The 17,794-nt window shown below is 47.4% G+C and overlaps 2 protein-coding genes across 2 annotated transcripts in view; both read left to right on the forward strand.

The window, feature by feature from the left end:
• Nucleotides 1–9,572: 9,572 nt before the first annotated feature.
• The window catches only part of LOC136611022 (E3 ubiquitin/ISG15 ligase TRIM25-like), a 181,107-nt gene continuing 172,885 nt past the window's right edge, over nt 9,573–17,794 (forward strand). Inside the window, exon 1 of the mRNA XM_066590261.1 lies at nt 9,573–10,557. Within this exon, the coding sequence (XP_066446358.1) occupies nt 9,573–10,557 (985 nt within the window). The remainder of the gene's footprint in view (nt 10,558–17,794) is intronic.
• LOC136613115 (tripartite motif-containing protein 14-like) lies at nt 10,629–13,673 on the forward strand. The gene has a single exon (XM_066593972.1). It carries the CDS (start codon nt 10,629–10,631, stop codon nt 11,319–11,321), a length of 693 nt encoding a protein of 230 aa, XP_066450069.1. The 3' UTR covers nt 11,322–13,673.

The following is a 17,794-nucleotide window of genomic DNA, read 5'->3' on the forward strand; positions in this document are numbered from 1 at the left end:
TACTCACCTCCCGCGGCGCTGCTGCAGGCTGTCGCTCCCTCCTCCGTGCCGGCCGAGCATTGCTTTCTGGAGGTAGGGCTTAAATGCCCCGCCTCCAGAAAGCTAATGCTATGATTGGCTTACTCAGCGCGGCATCAGCCAATGAAAGCCGACGCTGCGTTAACCAATCACAGCCATTCAATGATGTCATTGTCGCGCTATTACCGTGACATGGCCAACCAAAAAACGTCACGCCCGTGTGAATGAGCCCTGAGGTAAAGTCCTGATTAGGATGGACTTCCCACCAAGTGACTCTCCTCAGAATGGAGGATGCATACAGTGATACGGCTTCAGGTTGTGTAAGGATATCTCCACAGAGTGACTCCCTGTTGGTCTCTGCAGGCAGGAAGAGGAGACGTCTGTTCTCCATCTTTTCCTCAGAAGAGGGCACTATTATTACAGAGCACACAGGAGTGCCCGGACATGGCCATGAATTATGTGAACCCTCTCTGGCTGTTTCTCCCTGAAGTGGGTAATTAGTAACTCCTCTGAAGTAGGGACTCTGCACCCCTAGCCAACTCCGATATAATATTTACCTACAGCAGGTGAGACAAACGTCACACCTGTAATAATATCAGCCTGACTCTACAGCGTTCTCTGAGGTAACAATGGAAATGATTTCCATACGACTCGCAGAATTCCTGTCACACAGCTCCCCAGCCCAATTATATGTGTGTTAGCTCCTCAAGTTCATGGTAATATAAGGGGGTAATGCCACAGTGTCCCCATTACTAATTGGAGCAGCATACAACCGCTGTCAGTGCGGACAATGGCTGCAAGTTCAAGCCCCACCCTCTCCAGTCCAGGACACAGCCAGAAGGGGGGACGGGGAATGTGCCAGCAGATGGCGCTTACCTGTGCCGGTTTGTTATTGCTGCTGTGCCGTGTCACCAGCTGCCCTTCACCAGCCAGAGCTACGGTCAGGGAGGGGAGGCAGTGATAAGCACATGGCTCCATGTTGAAGCCACCATTTTGTTATAACCTGTCTGAGGAGTAAGAAGAGAGGGCTCTGCCTTCCCTGATGAGGTGGCGGGGTCACCACTGTGAGGATCAGTCCCCAGCAGGCACATTGATTTCAGCACGGCTGAGGCCTTGTCTAGACTCTCACCCACCTCCCAGAGCCCAGAAGAAGCTTGGCGCTGCAGGTGCCCAGTAGACATAGAGGGAGAGCTGCGTATCATGGCGGCAGAGCAGTAGTATAGAGAGACAGCGGAGATGCAGAAGAGCAGTGCTGAGGGCCTATTCTAAAGTGGCAGAGGCCTATTTGATTGAGCTGCAGAGCCGCCATTTCCCCATGGGGGGCGGTCAGGGAGCTGAGTGACCAGGCTCAAGAGGTCCCTGATAAACTGGGGACCGGAGATATCGCTGGCCACATTCCTGCACCCCCCAACACATGGCAGGAGAGGGAGTCTTCCTCTGCCAGTGCCTGGCATTGTGGCAGCAGTACCACAGATTCACCACGGATGCTGCAGACAGAGAGGAAAGCGAGCAGCGAACCAGGTTATCAGTGAGGGGGCTACATCCCGGGTATTGTGTGGAGATACAATTCCTGGCCGGGGTGGGCTAAACGGATTCAGGGTACTGTGCTTATATGGTGCAAGCTTAAAGAGTTAATTATGGTGGTAGCAGTCTGAGCACGCCCTGCAAGGGTTAATATTATATGTGATGTTTGTAAGTGCTGTGCATAAAGAGTTAATGAGGCCAGTGTAATCTACCTGATGTGATGGAGTGTAATGTACATGATGCCTCAATGACACAGGATGTGTAATAACGCAGTAATGAGATTGAGCTATGTGTAACGGGAGAGCTAAGCCGCCAGTGCTAGTATGTGAGGAGCGCAGGATATTAGGGACATCTACAGCGTATCTACGTGTCTGTGAGTAAGGATGCAACGGGGTATTTGGGGTCCGGACCTATGGCCATGATGAAGATGTATACAGCTGTTGGGCCGCAGACAAGAGAAGAGACGAAGGACGCCCATTATAATGTGAAGAAGTAATGGAGGTGTAAATGTTGGTGTGAGATGAAAGTACGGTTTGTGCCGCAGACGATATTATGATGAGTAATAGGAAGACGGGACAGAATTCAAGGTGCAATATGCAAAAGTCTTTATTCCTCCAAGGACATAACAGTAACAAGGTTTCCACCATAAGGTCTTTGTCAAGCATACACATACATACAAGCGTCTCATATGAATAGTGATACAAATTACCATCAGTCATATAGGCCTCTCCCAAGATAAAGAGCCAATACCCTTCCATCATCACTGGTCAGCCTTCATCACAGCGTACAGACCCGTCATGGGTCATAGGCGCCGGAACATAGTCTCCAAATCCTGCGCAATAACAATCAAAGAACATCATCTATGTGCGCCAAGTAATAAATGTGTAGATATATTCACCCAAACGACAGATAGAGTCGTGGACAACCATCAGTTCATCCACACAACGTGAAGCTTCAGAGAAAGGTCATCCAAATGGGAACTGATGTATAATAAACAGGGAGGATATCCCAATCAGCCTGCAGGAACCGGAGCATATCTGCCCCCATACAGTAGATTCCACATAGATCCGTACCTGCGGGGGGATCATAACACCGGCCAACAAAGGTTTTCTTGCATTTATATGAACACTAGTATTAGTATAATTTCAGTTTGCCGATTTCACATCTGCAGTTAGTTTTTTACTGTAAGCTTTAAGTTTTTTTGCAATTTAGCATTTACATTTTTCACTTTAAGGCATTTCCGACACAATTAAGTACCTGGTACATAGGGAAATAACAACCTTAGATGATATGATGCAAATGTATTTATCAGGACCTGTAGGGTAACGAACAACAGCTTTCTGACGGCCATTACAGTCGGCACTAGTTCTAGTCCGGCAGATATTTACGTTTATGTACTTGCCCAGGGCAATCGTGTTTTATGGACCAGCAGTAGTCGGCCATCATGTTCTTATCCCATCGTCCTTGATATCTTTCCTCCATTGTACACAAGTCCTGATGGAAGCGTTCTCCCTGCTCATCACTAACATCCCCAAGGTTTTCTGGGAACTGATCAAGATGACTGCTAAGGAAATGCAACTTAACACTCGTGTTGCATCCAAGTTCACGAAAGGCCACTAACATTTTTATAACAAGTTCCTCATAATTCTCACCAAGAAACTTTTTAGTAACTTCTACAAAGACGTCCATGCTGCCTGCTCCTTCCTATTCATCTGCTTGACAAATTTGTCATCAGGTAAAAGAACGCGAATTTGAGGACCGTTGAACACTCAAAAGATAAAGCTGGAAGTGCAGAAACAATATACTGGAGACAATCGCCATATGTATCCAATGCTCCCACAATCTGCTTCATCAGGCCAAGCTTGTGTGGAGTGGGGCGGGGGGATTATTCTGTCTCGGCTGACGATAGGTTGGTTCACAATGTTTGCTTTTCCTATTCTAAGGTTTCTCGGTATGGCCACTTCTTCTGTACCCGGTGTTTTGCTCGAGCTCTGCTATCCCACATACATATGTAGCACGGATACTTGGGAAAACCTTTTTGTTGGCCAAGAAGAAAGTTACCCATTTTCAGCTCCCCACAAATGATCCGGTTGGGCTCATGATATTTCAGTAGATCAGTTACTCTCCTGACATCATTGTACTCTTCTCGCAAATTCACAGAGTGTCCAACTGGAGCTGAACCGTAGACGTTACCATTGTGCCAGAGAGCACACTTTAAGCTACGCTTGGAGCCATCAAGAAACAATCGCCATTCTGTAGCACTGTGCGGGTTTATCCCTAATTCATGGAGAAGGCCTGGAATATCGGGGCAAAAAACAAAATCCTTTTCCTCCGAAAAGAATTTAATAAAATCTTGCTCTCTCTTTCGGAAGTCAGAAACTGTTGCTGAGCGATGTAGCAAATGTTTCTCCGGGAGTCTTGAGGCTAACAGCTCTGACGATTGCTTGGAGAGGCCCAAATCACGCACAAAAAAAATTAAATGGGAAAGCATAGATTTTCCAACTAAAATCTAAAATAACAAATTGCAAGAAAACTCTAGCATCCACACAAAAACTGCCGACAGATTTGAAATCAGCATTGAAAATGCACCCAAAAACAGTTAAAAAATCTCATGAACAGAAAACTAAAAAAAATGTGTTGGCCTTATTGTTTCGTGTAAATGCATGCCACGACTGAATGATGAATGAGGATTCATTCGCTTTTCCTTTGTTGTTCAGTTTATGTCTGCAGAAAACAATGATGGATCATTCTGTGTAGGGGCCGGAAGGATCCCTGGCCGCTCCACCTCCATTCACTAGTGATGAAGTAGAAGGGCCAATCATGAAAGGCTGAGAGCTCTAATAAAGGTGCCATCAGTGTATGTCGTTAGTGTCACGGACTTGCCGATCTTTCGGTGACATTATTCTAGGATTTTGCAGATAATATTGTATTTTTTCCTTATTTCCAGGTGAAACTGGAGAGTAACTTCGCATCCATCATTTTTGCCATTTTAGTCTTGGAAGGACTTGGATGCTCTCTGGACCCAGACATTGATATACTGGAGGCAGCCAAACCTCTGCTGCTAAAGAGTGCTGCGTCTCTGATCTAGAACCTGGCAGGGCGCTAGAGATGCCCCGGATAGCAGGAATTCCTTATACCCTCAGTCCAGATGGTGGCAACGCCTGTTCAGGAGAGAAATCATTTAGGAGGTCCCAGAATACCGTCTTCTCCAATGAAAAAAAAAAAGAAACAAAGGGAACGGGGGACAAGTGAAGCGCTAATCAGTTGTAGCAAATCCAAAAGACAACTGATGGAGTGAACAATGCTCTGTAGGTAATGATCGCACCTGACGGGGCTGCACTAACATGTGCACAACTACATGAATCACTTCAAGGTCACAGGTGTGATAGACGTGGGGAGGACTTGCAAGCCCTTCTAGGTTCGCTTAGTCCAACATGTTTGGTTTACTCTCTATGCCTGAGGAAGACCCCATTCCGGGGTTGAAACGTGTAATTTTATATTTTATGTTTGTGTTTTCATTTTTAAAGAGTGTATTGGAAACAAGTCTGGCATCATAGTCATCGGGGCCTGAGGAGTTGCGCCTACAGACATGGTTTTTGCTTCACTACAGTACGTTTTCTTATTAGAGGTAACATTCACAGTAATTGTGTAACATATCTTTATAGGGGCTGAAACACTGGCTTCCTGCAGCCACCACTAGGGGGAGCTCACAACACCTGGAGTTACACAGCTTCTAGTGGACTCAATGGAAGCTGTAAAAACATCTATGCAGTAAATGTAGATTATCATGACACAGGGAACTGGATCCAAAATCCATATAAAGGGTACAAAAACATTTAGGAAAACCCTCCTCATCGTACGTCCCTTGATGGTGGTTCACTGAAAACACCACATGAAAATCTGCAACTGCATCCCCCTCCTCCCCTCCTCCAGGGTCTTCTATTTACTTTTGAACACTACATAGATATCTGTGGAGCCGGCTAGCAGGGAACGGGTAACTACAGGCTGCTTGTTGGTGAGGAAGATACTATTGTTGCCGATTTACATATATTACAATATTTAATATGTTATCATTCGCCACTGATTTAGGCAAAGAAAAAATATTGCTCAGTGCGCTTTAGGCTGCAGCAGTGTTTCCCAACAGGGGTACCGCGGCTCTGCGGCTAGTATTCTTGTATTCATTGTATTATGTCGCCATCCACATATTCCGATGGCGACATAATACAATGAATCCAAGAATACTAGCCGCGGAGCTGCAGCACCCCTGGTAGCCTCTCTGCACGCAGCATAGTTTGTAAAAGCTGGCTCTGTTGCCGTTGGATCTCTGGATGAAACGCCCCTAGCCAATCAGAAGCTGGGGGCGTGTTTCATTCACAGAGCCGGTGGCAACAGAGTCAGCCCGCGAGAACGGCGGCGCACACAGCTGTAGGGCACCGGTGACAGTGCTGAAGCACCGAGGTAAGCGGCTTTTTGCATGCTCCGGACTCTAGGGCCACATGTAAAGTGGTGGTGGTGCCCTATTCAGCAATTCCAGCAACCTGATGGGTTGTTTGGTGAATCAGCCAAGCCAAACAACCAATCAGGTTGCTGGAATTGCTGAATAGGGCAGAAGGGCAGAAAGAGTTAATATGCGGGGGGTAATGGGCATATGTAAGGTGGTGTTGGTGGGTGCGTGGGGGGGGGTAATGGGCGCATGTAAGGTGAGGGTAATGGGTGCGTGGGGGGATAATGGGCGCATGTAAGGTGCTGGTGGATGCGCGGGGCATAATGGGCGCATGTAAGTTGGTGGTAGCTGCGTTGGGGGGGTGTAATGGGCGCATGTAAGGTGGTGGTAGGTGCGTGGGGGGGTGATGGGCGCATGTAAGGTGGTGGTGGTGGGTGCATGGGGGGTAATGGGCGCATGTAAGGTGGTGGTAAAATGGTAAAGGGAGGGAATGGCCGCATGTAAAATGGTGGGGGAGGCATATTGGCCTTTTACTCCCAACTTCTACATTAGCCGAACTAAGCAACCAATCACCGTGAATGCGTAAATACAAACAACAAATCAGGTTGCAAATAATGTGGAGGTGGGGAGTGAACGGCTAATATGCATGGAGGAGGAAATGACTGCATGTAAAATGGTGGAAGGAGGGAATAGTTAGCAATGATCATTAAAGGGTTGTAAATGACTAGATGTTGTATATTGTGTAAACATTTTGGGTAGAGGTGCCCCTGTGAAAAAATCCCATGTGAAAATTGACATCCAATGCGGAATATATAATATGTTGTAATAAACCACACCCTAACCACCCCCCGGGCTCACCCTAACCACACCCCCTTTTGGTAGGGGCGCCGCACCGTAAATTTTTTTTTACCAGGGGTGCCCCAAGGCTGGAAAGGTTGGGAACCACTGGGCTAGGGCTACACTGCAGCTTGTGGCCGAGTAACATTAAGATCATAAATGCTGCATTGCCAGTTGTACAGGGTCGCTTTAAGGTTGTACCTTGGTTCGGTCGGGTGGTCCAGCAGTGTAAAGCATGGTGGAGCGCTAGTCTCAATGTCTGGAACAACTCGCACTTGTATCTACACTGCAGGGGACATGTGTAATCAAAGTAGCAACAACATGAATCAGTGTGTACGTTAGTATCTAAAGGGTTGGAGCGGCACGGTTACACCTTATGGAGGCTGCCAGGTTGGTGTTAGGAGACGTACAGGCCATGCAGCGCTCTGCTGGGAAACTTGGTGTGCAAATAGGAGATGGTGCAACATGTTTTACAGTCGTCATATGAAGTTAAAAACACAACCTTTATTATAGCATACCTAAAAACATCATCATTGAAGCAGACAGATAAAGAGGAAGATGTTTACGTGTTTCAAGCCTCACAAACCAGGCTTTTCCTCATGATGTCATTACCAACCTTATGCCTCGGGTTAGAAACAAACCCCTTCCATACATCTGGAGAATATTCAATCAATCACATTAAAGCCTATTTAGATACAAAGATTATCGCTCAAAAGATGTCTTTTGAGCGATAATCGTTGTGTGCGTTTACAGTGCAAGGTGATCTCTCAAACGCTGTAAAGCCACTCAAAAGACTGATCTCTGCTCGGAGCGCCCGGCTGGTATACAACTGAGTGTTCCTAGCGAGGGATGCAGAACACAGCTGGACAGCTGTGTTCTTCATACCCCACCTGTCTTCAGGGAGTGGGATATAGCTAAAACAATGGTATCAGCTGTATTCCGCTGTGAATTCCTGATAATGCTGATCGTTGTCTTTCAGCATGCTGAAAGAGAACAATCAGCAACTGGTTAATGAAAACCGCACAATGTCAGTGCAGTTATATACAACGATTATCGCTCAAAAGACGGCTTGGAGAGAATATTGAGCGAAAATCGTTGTGTCTAAATCAGCCTTAAGAATCCACATGACCTCAAATCAGCACGTCACATGTATTCTCAATGTGATTAGGTTGAGGCATGAAGTTGAGGAAGAGATCGGTTTGTGAGGCTTGAAACATGTAGGAGTCTCCCCTTTTTTGTCCATCTGCTTCTGTGAGGATGCCGTATAATAAAGGTTTGTTTGTAACATCTGAGTCCTGGAAGAAATCTTGTGTTTTGAAATTGGATGTTATTTTTACACAGAACTTCTTTAAATTAAAATTCATTAAAGGCTCATGCCCCCGACCGTCGCAGGATACACCCGCGGATTTATGCAGAGGGAGTACCGGGGTGGTAAACAAAACGCACCTGCTAGTAATCACGGAAAAACGCGCATTTCCTGCCGTCTCCATTAATACTATATTACTGGAGACCTCCCGCGGCGTAAATCCGCAGAAAATAGAACATGCTGCATTTTTTTTTACCGTCCGCGTAAATCAGCGGTAAAATTCCGCATGTCGTCATTGGCTGGCAGAAAAGCTATTGGGCTCAATAGAATGTAATACCTGAGGAATTCCGCCACAGATTTAAGCCGCGGAAACCGTGTAAACATTCAGTCGTGGGCGTGAGCCCTAAGTCGTACAACGCCTTTAACCCCTTGAGTGGCACGCCCGGAAAAGTTCCGTGACGAGCTCCACTGCCCATAGTGATATACCCCGGAAGATTTCCGGGCTGTGTATCACTATGGGAGCTGCAGAGCACAATGCCACAAGCTGTGACAGTGTGCTCTGCCTGCACAGACCCACAGAGAACAAAGCAAGGGCTTTGAAAAACCAGCAGAAGATATTGCCGACATGTCGGCAATGTCCTGCTTTGTTTACAGGTTGCCATAGAGACCATCGGCTTGTCAGAAGCAAGCCAACGGTCTCTGTGACAGGGAGAGCTTAATGCTTGGCTATCAGAGGACAGCTAGGTACCTGCTCTTACAGCAGAGATCAGAGAAAACCTCCGATCTCTGCTGTGTTAACCCTTTACATGCTGCAGTCTATGTGACTGCAGCATGTAAAGGGCTGTCACTGCAGCATGTAAAGGGCTGTCACCATCGGACCCCTGGAATGTGATCAGGGGTCCTGATGGGTCCCTGTGGAAGTCCCCTAAAGGGACAAAAAAAAAAAAAATTTAAAAAAAATTAAAAAAAAAAAAGTAAAAAAATTATTAAAAAAATAAAAAAAACACTTGTCTCCCTTTACTTTGTAAAAAAAAATCAAAAATACAATCACACATGTATTATCCGTGCGTCATAATGACACAGAGAAGGAAGTTAATACATTATTTAACCCCTTAATGACATGGCCCCTTTTTTTCTTTTTTCCCCATTTCTTTTTTTCCTCCCCCCTGTTTAAAAAATCACAACTTGCCCCGCAAAAAACAAGCCCTTATATGGCCATGTCAATGGAAAAATGAAAAAGTTATGGCTCTTGAGACGCAACTGCAAAACTAGTTGAAATTCAATGATTAGACCATTTTAAAAAACCTGCCCTGGTGGGCACGACAGGGTGGTAGGAAACCTGCCACTCAAGGGGTTAAGGGGTTAAGTGAATGGGTGTGACTACAACTTTGCTGTTTATCCAGCATCAGACACGTTTAGTTTCATTTCCTCCTTCTGTCAGCCATGGCGTCTGCTGCTGTGAGAGACGAGCTGCTCTGCTCCATCTGTCTGAGCACTTATACAGATCCTGTAATGCTGAGATGTGGACACAACTTCTGCCGGGTCTGTATTCATCGTGTGCTGGATACACAGGACGAGGCTGGAGTTTATTCCTGTCCTCAATGCAGAGAGGAGTCTCAGGAGCGACCGGCACTGATGAGGAACTTGGCTCTGCGTAACATCATGGAGAACTTCCTGATTACTCCTCCGACACAGACAGAAGCCGGGATCTTCTGCACTTACTGTGTGGACTCTCCTGTACCGGCCGCTAAATCCTGTCTGATGTGTGAAGCTTCTCTGTGCGAGAAACACGTGAGAGTTCACAGCAAGTCAGCAGAACACGTCTTATGTGAGCCCAGCGCCAACCTGGAGGACAGGAAATGTTCTGTCCATAAGAAGATCCTGGAATATTACTGCACTGAGGACGCCGCTTGTATCTGTGTGACCTGCAGTTTGGCCGGAGAACATCGGGGTCATCGGGTGGAGATGCTGGATGAGGCCTCTGAGAAGAAGAAGGAGAGACTGAGAAATGTTCTTCAAAAATTGACCACAAGGAGCAGAGAAACTGAGAAAATAGTCCAGAATCTGGAAGCACGTAAGAAAAAAGCTCAAGACAATGCAGTTGAAAAATCTGAGAGAGTCACTGCCCCGTGTAGAGACATCAGGAGACAGCTGGACGACCTGGAGAAGAGGGTCCTGAGCGAGATCTCCAGGCAGGAGAAGGAAGAGTCACTCTTAACCTCTACTCTGATCCAGAAGCTGGAAATACAGAAGGCCGAGCTGTCCAGGAAGATGAGACACATGGAGGAGCTGTGTAACATGACTGATCCACTGACTGTCTTACAGGAACCAGACAGCGGGGACTTGTGTGATCCTGAGGAGGAGGGAGGCAATGAGGACACAATGGAACATGATGGAGGCAATGAGGACACAATGGAACATGATGGAGGTGATGGGGACACAGGGGGACATGATGGAGGTGATGGGGACACGGGGGGACATGATGGAGGTGATGGGGACATGGGGGGACATGATGGAGGTGATGGGGACACGGGGGGACATAAACTGCTCCATGATGTAGATGGTCCGGATGTGGCGGTGATCTCAGACACATTACACACATTATGTGACATAATTACAGATATAAGGATGGGGATCTATGGGGAGGGTCCTGCAGACATATTACTGGATGTAAGCACAGCTGCTAATAATATCCATATATCAGATGACCTGAAAACTGCAACCAGCACACGAGAGAACCAGAACTATCCAGAAATAGCAGAGAGATTCCAGGAGTATCAGGTGATGAGCAGGAGGGGATTCTCCTCAGGACGACATTACTGGGATGTGGAGGGCAGTGGATCAGGGTGGTGGAGGGTGGGGATGTGTTACCCCAGTATAGACAGGAGGGGGCAGCAGTCATACATTGGACATAATAACAAGTCCTGGTGTTTGTGCAGGTCTTTTAATCTGTACTCAGTGATACATGATAGTAAAGAGATCCAGTTCCCTCACATTATATCCAGTGATAGAGTCAGGATCTGTCTGGATTATGGGGCCGGGTGGCTGTCCTTTTATGAGCTGTGTGACCCCATCAGACACTTACACACCTTCACTGCCTCCTTCACCGAGCCGCTTCATGCTCTATTACGGGTAGATGAACCATTTCGTGAACCTACTGATATAATTAACAGTTTGAGAATCTGCAGCTAAGGAATCACAGTTCTTCTGCTTTGCCGCAGTGCGGTTTTTCAAGATGCAGCATGTCAATTCTTTTCCGCAGCGCTTTTTTTCACCTCTATGGACGCAGCAAAATCCGCTGCAAAAGTAAAAAGCGTTTGTGGATTATCCGTGTGGAAAATACGCAAGACAAAAATAACCTTTGAAGCGGTTCTTCTGCAGCAAAGCCGCAACGGAAAAACTGCAGCAAAACTGCAACAAATCCGCCCTGTGTGAACCCAGCCTTAGGCCGGCTGCACACGGCCGTGACGGGCTCCACCGCGTAATTCCGTGGTGGAGTCCGTCACGGCGCCCCCCAGGAGACCCCATACTTACCTGCGGATCCGGCAACCTCGCTCGCGCATGACGCTTCCCCGCCCACCTCCGCCACGTCATGTGACACGCCCACCGCGTCACATGACGCGGCGGCGGTGGGCGGGGAAGCGTTTTCACGCTATCTTCCGCTGTGCTACAGCGGAAGATAGCGTGAACGGACGGCTTTCATTGACTGCCATGGAAGCCGTCTGCGGGTACACCCGCGGCAAATAGAGCATGCCGCAGGTGAGGATGGGTGAATTCACAGTGTGGAATTCCGCGGTGGAATTCCGCACCGTGAGCCCTGAGCTATTAGGTTCAATAGAACCTAATAGCTGCGGGCAACGCAGCGGATTTCTGCCGCGAATTATGCGGCGAAAATCCGTTCTTGGGAAGGAGGCCTTACTGTTATTAGTTTACTTCCTTCTACAACATTCTAGATCAGGGGGCCCCAACTCCAGCCCCCCCTGAAAACATGACCTGCTGAGGGGTCCTGAGGACTGGAGTTGGGGAACACTGATCTAGCTGGTCAAAAAGTTGACAGCACAACACAACATACCGCCCAGATTGGACAGCAGCCTTGTCTGGTCATACGGAACACCTTTTCAGCATAAAGCCCCTTGAAAGTGTTCTAAGCCCCCCATAGGCTATAATAAGCAGTGATTAATATGTAATCATCTTTTTTGTGTCTGGGGCAACTCTTAGGTCTTATTCACAGGGGCAAGTGCGACGTAAGTCAGTGAAAAACTGACCGATTTCCCTGCGACAGTATGTGCGTTCTACTTCAGTTTTTGTTGTCTTTTTGTGTCATCCATCTTTCACAAACGTCAAAAAAAAAACCAGATCATGTTCCAATTACTGTGATTTAATACTCCTATTGAAGTCAATGGGTGCCTGAAGATAAAGGCGGGCACACGCATGCCATATGAGTGCACTACAGCCAACACCCGGCGGCAACAGCTTCGATAAGTCACGGGGGTCATTGGAGCTTTTAACCCTTTAAATGCCGCTGTCAATGAGATCGCAGAGAGCCATGCGGGTGTCATGGCAGCCAGGGGCCTTCTGAAAGGCGCCCTGGCAGTAATGGCAGAATTTCTATGAAGTCATGACCACGGGGTGGCTTGATAGACTGCCTGCCTGATCGCAGTATGATGTAATGCTATAGCATTGCATCATACAACAGGAGCGATCAAAGCACCACAAGTTGTTGTCTCCTCCGGGGACTTAAAAAAAGTAAAAATAAGATCAATAAAGTTTTGCTAATTATTTAAAAAAAGTAATAAAAGTTTAACCCCCCCTTTGCCATAGTTATAGTAAAAGAATCTAAATAATAAAACAAAAATACATATTTGCTATCGCTGCATCCGTAAAAGTCTGATCTATCGAAGAGACGCATTATTTACCCCGCACGATGAATGTCGTCAGTGCACGGACGCAGTGTCAGCTGCATCTGTGTCGCGGGGCGGATGGCTTCCATTGACTTAAATAGAAGCTGTGGAAGCCATTGGTGCGGGAAAACCGTACAGAATGGAGCATGCTGCGGCTGTTTTCCTGCGTGTGCGATCCGCGCGCGGTGAAAAAATGACATCTGCAGGTATTTGGTTACCTGTGGGTGCCCAATGATTCCCTATGGGCGCGGATCACGCGTGCGGGAAACCTGCGCAGATTTAATAAATCTATTTGCCCGTGGACATTGGGCCTTATTGGAGCTAACCGAAGAATGGCCACCGAATTAGAAGCAGAATCTTTATTTGTCGCAATGAGATTTGAAACGTTCTAAATAAATACTTTACAGTTTTGTAGATCTCTGCTTGCTGTTATACAATAGAATGACAGCAAGCAGAGATCTTGAAAACAGTAAAGAACTGTAAATAAGCTGAACTGGCAATAGACCGAAGATTGTGGTTGTGACATATTTTTGTTATATAATATTTCTATTATTCTGGTGATTTGCTCTTGTCGTGTAATAATCCCGCTGTATCACATGTCATGTTACCGGCCGTATATAATAAAATAGACGTCTTTCCTGGATGTTTTCACTGCTTTGTCATATGTTTCATAGTTCAGGAGATGCAGAGGTAGCAGTCGCCCTGTGCCTGAGGTCGCCCCATAACCAGGTCCCAGTATTACAATGTCACATGGTCGGTGGAGGCATGCTACACATATTACATGGAGCCCGGGAGCTTCAGTTTACATCTCAGATGACGGCCGTTGACCAGAGACTTGTGTTCCAGGTCCTTAGAGGATTAGTAACACTTCCAACAATGTATTCAGTTTAGGAAGTCTACGTCACGACAATCCCAATGGATTTAACACAAAGACAGTTTATTTCTACTTGTGGCCAGCAGGGGGCAGATTGTTCTTTAAGTTGAACATCTGAATTCTCTCCCATTATGGCTTCTAAGGCCTCATGTCCACGGGGAAAATCAGATCCGCTGCAGATTCTACATGTAGAATCTGCAGCGGGTCCCTCCTGCCCCGCGGACATGAGCGCCGAAAATAAGAATTTAAAAGTATTTACCATCCGGCGCGGGCGGAGAACATCAGCTGTTCCTCACGGCCGGATCTTCATTTTCGGCCGGCGGATGAATTCCTGACGCCGGCGGCACGTCGCCGACGTGCCGCGTGCATGCGCCGGGCACATCCGCCGAGCCGAAGCAAGGAAGATGCGGCCGTGAGGAACAGCTGACCTTCCCCGCCCGCGCCGGATGGTAAATACTTTAAATTCCTATTTTAGGTCTCCCGCGGATCCGGACGGCTTCCATAGGCTTCAATAGAAGCCCGCGGGAGCCGTCCCCGCGGGAGACCCGCACGAAAATGGAGCATGGTCCGGATTTTTCCATGCTCCATTTTTTTTAAAATCCCTTTTATTGACGATCCGCGGGTATTTATCTACCCGCGGGTGGTCAATGCATCCCTATGGGATGCGGATCCGCACGCGGGAGATCCGCTGCGGATCCTAAATCATATTTTGCCCGTGGACATGAGCCCTAAATCAAACAGAATATAATGACGGAGCTCACCTGATCGTGACGCCACATGTAATAAGCTGGGGCATGGCCGCACCAGGCTCTTCACTTTAGGAGACAGCCACCTGACAAAAGGTGACAGGTATCAGCAACTGCCTCTTTAAACCCTTAACCCGTTAGTGACCAAGCCTGTTTGTACCTTAATGGTGAAGCCAAATTTTGGAAATCTGAGATGTGTCTCTATAACATAGAATAACTCTGTAAAGGTTTTGCATATCCCAGTGATTCTCACATGTTTTTCCACCACATATTGTAGTATATTTAGGGTGTAAAAACAGGCTGATAGGATCTGTGTATATTTATTAAAAGCGCCAAAATTGGGAACATTTTCGAAAAAATGTTATTTTTTTCACATTTTCAACTGTAATATCTCAAATATGTGCAAACATACTGGACAGATTTTTTGCTAAGATATATATTTCCATCTGCTTACTTTATTCTGGCGCACATTTCAAAACTTTTTATTTTTAACCATTTAGGAGACGTACAAATTTAATATTACTTATCAACATTTTGACGAACACTTTGCATTCCTGCACCAAGCCAGGCTTGCAAAAGCTGATGGGTATCAGGCTGGATTCAGACGACCGTATATCGGCTCGGTTTTCACGCCGAGCCGATATACGTCATCTCTCTCTGCAGGGGGAGGATGATGGAAGAGCCAGGAGCAGGAACTGAGCTCCCGCCCCCTCTCCACCCCTCTGCACTATTTGCAAGGAGGGGAGGTGGGACGGGGGTGGGGCTAATTCGAGGAACTTAGCCCCGCCCCATTCCCGCCTCCTTTCATTGCAAATAGTGCAGAGGGGTGGAGATGGGGCGGGAGCTCAGTTCCTGCTCCAGGCTCTTCCATCCCCCCCCCCCTGCAGATGAGGACACCGTATATCGGCTCGGCGTGCAAACCGAGCCGATATACGGTCGCCTGAATCCACCCTCAGAATTAGGGCTTAGTCACACGGGCGCATCGGCGCCCGTGTTACTGCAGGAAGAAGACGTCTGTATTTCAAGACGGCCGTCTCTCTGCAGCGCCGGGAGAAAGAACATGTGACCGGCTTCATTGCTGGTCATGTGTTCTTTCTTCAGCTCTGTGGGGAGTCGTCCGTCTTGAAGTGCGGCCGTCTTCTTCCTGCCGATGCGCCCGTGTGACTAAGCCCTGATAGATGCCCCCACAAACGACCCCATTTTAAAAACTACACCCCTTAATGTATTCACTGAGGGGGGTCCATGGGTATTTTGACCCCACAGTTTTTTTTTAGGAATTAATGCAATTTAGAGGAGAAAAAATAAAATTTGATATTTTTGCATATATGTCATTTCAAAGACATAATTTTTTCCAAAGTGCTCGTGATAATGAGGATTTATACCTCAAAATGGATCCCCGTTTGTCCTGTGTTCACAGACATCCCCATTGTGGCCCTAATCTTATATCTGTATGCACAACGGGGCCCAAACCGAAAGGAGCAGCCGGTGGCTTTCAGAACAGACATTCTGCTTGAAGGTGATTTAGGCCCCATTGCCCACTTGTAGAGCCCTTGAGCGGCCAAAACGACCTTCAGTAGCCGGGAACCAGGCGATTTCAAATGTCCCGCGCCGATCTCCTCTTCTGCACATGCACTGCCATTTTTTCTTTGGCGCGCATGCGCAACAGACGATGGTGGATCAGTTCCAGACCAGATCGTCGTGGGAGATCATGGAAGAGGGAGGTGAGTAGTTTCAGCGCCCTTCATGGATGCGATCTGTGAGAGAGTCTGAACCTAACTTTTAAAAAACTTTTTATTTACTTTAATGCGATCGGCGCTATTCACCGGATAGTGCCGATCGCATTGCTGGGGGGGCTCCCCGCCGCCCACTATGACAGTTCCATGCAGAGGCGTAACTTGAAGCGCGTGGGCCCCAATGCAAAATCTGTAACAGGGCCCCTATAATGCTTTATTCATAGTACTGGGCTCCCTATATGGAGAAGAGAGGCCTTATGGGCCCCCTAAGGCTCCTCGGCCCGGCTGCAACTGCATCTCCTATAGTTACGCCCATGGCTCCATGTTGTCAGTGATCTCCGAGCACAGACAGCATGGAGCCGTCACGTCCTCAGCCCACATGGCTTTAATCTAAAGAGGATGCATGTTTTTACGTCCTCTAGAGGCCCATTTACACCAGCCGATGATCGCTAAAAAATCACTAAGCGGCGATCTTTATAGTGATAATCATTGCGTCTAAATGTCCTAGCTGATTAAATTCAGTCTAACCTAAAAATCGTTGTTCAGCCTTCTCAGCAGTTCTCCACGGGGAGTGCTGATAGCATTGTTTCCCGTGGAGAACAAAGGATCTTAGCGCAGATAAGAGCCCTCCGGCCAGTGGTGGCGAACCTATGGCACGCGTGCCAGAAGCGGCACTCAGAGCCTTCCCAGCTGGCACTCACCGCTGTTGGACGCTCACCATATTAGTAAATATCAGCAGGGCTGCCGCAGCTCGCCTGCTGGTACTCACTCAGCAGTGCTGCTAGAGGCGCTGATCCCGGCACACACTGTGATGTCAGTGTGCAGCCGAGATCCTCCTCCCCCCTCCTCTGACGTCTCCTACTTGGTTCCGCGAGAGCAGTGAAGGGGAGGAGGTGTCCAGCAGCATGTCACAGTGTGCTCCTGGGATCAGTGGCAGCAACAGCGCCAAGCAGGAAATAAATTGGCGCAAGACTGCAGGACAAATGCAATTTTTCCCTTTTTGGGAAACGGAGGGCCCACTGACTATATTCAATCAGATAAGATATGTGTTGCACAGAAATGCAGTTATATGAAGTGCAGCAGAGCAGTTACTTTTAACAGGCAGCAAATAAATTGGCGCAAGACTGCAGGACAAATACAATTTTTCCCTTTTTTGGAAACGGAGGGCCCACTGACTATATTCAATCAGATAAGATATGTGTTGCACAGAAATGCAGTTATATGAAGTGCAGCAGAGCGGAGACTTTTCACAGGCAGCAAATAAATTGGCGCAAGCCTGCAGGACAAATACAATTTTTCCCTTTTTGGGAAACGGAGGGCCCACTGACTATATTCAATCAGATAAGATATGTGTTGCACAGAAATGCACTTATATGAAGTGCAGCAGAGCGGAGACTTTTCACAGGCAGCA

Source organism: Eleutherodactylus coqui, chromosome 2 (genome assembly GCF_035609145.1).
Source record: "Eleutherodactylus coqui strain aEleCoq1 chromosome 2, aEleCoq1.hap1, whole genome shotgun sequence".
Classification (NCBI taxonomy): Eukaryota; Metazoa; Chordata; class Amphibia; order Anura; family Eleutherodactylidae; genus Eleutherodactylus; species Eleutherodactylus coqui.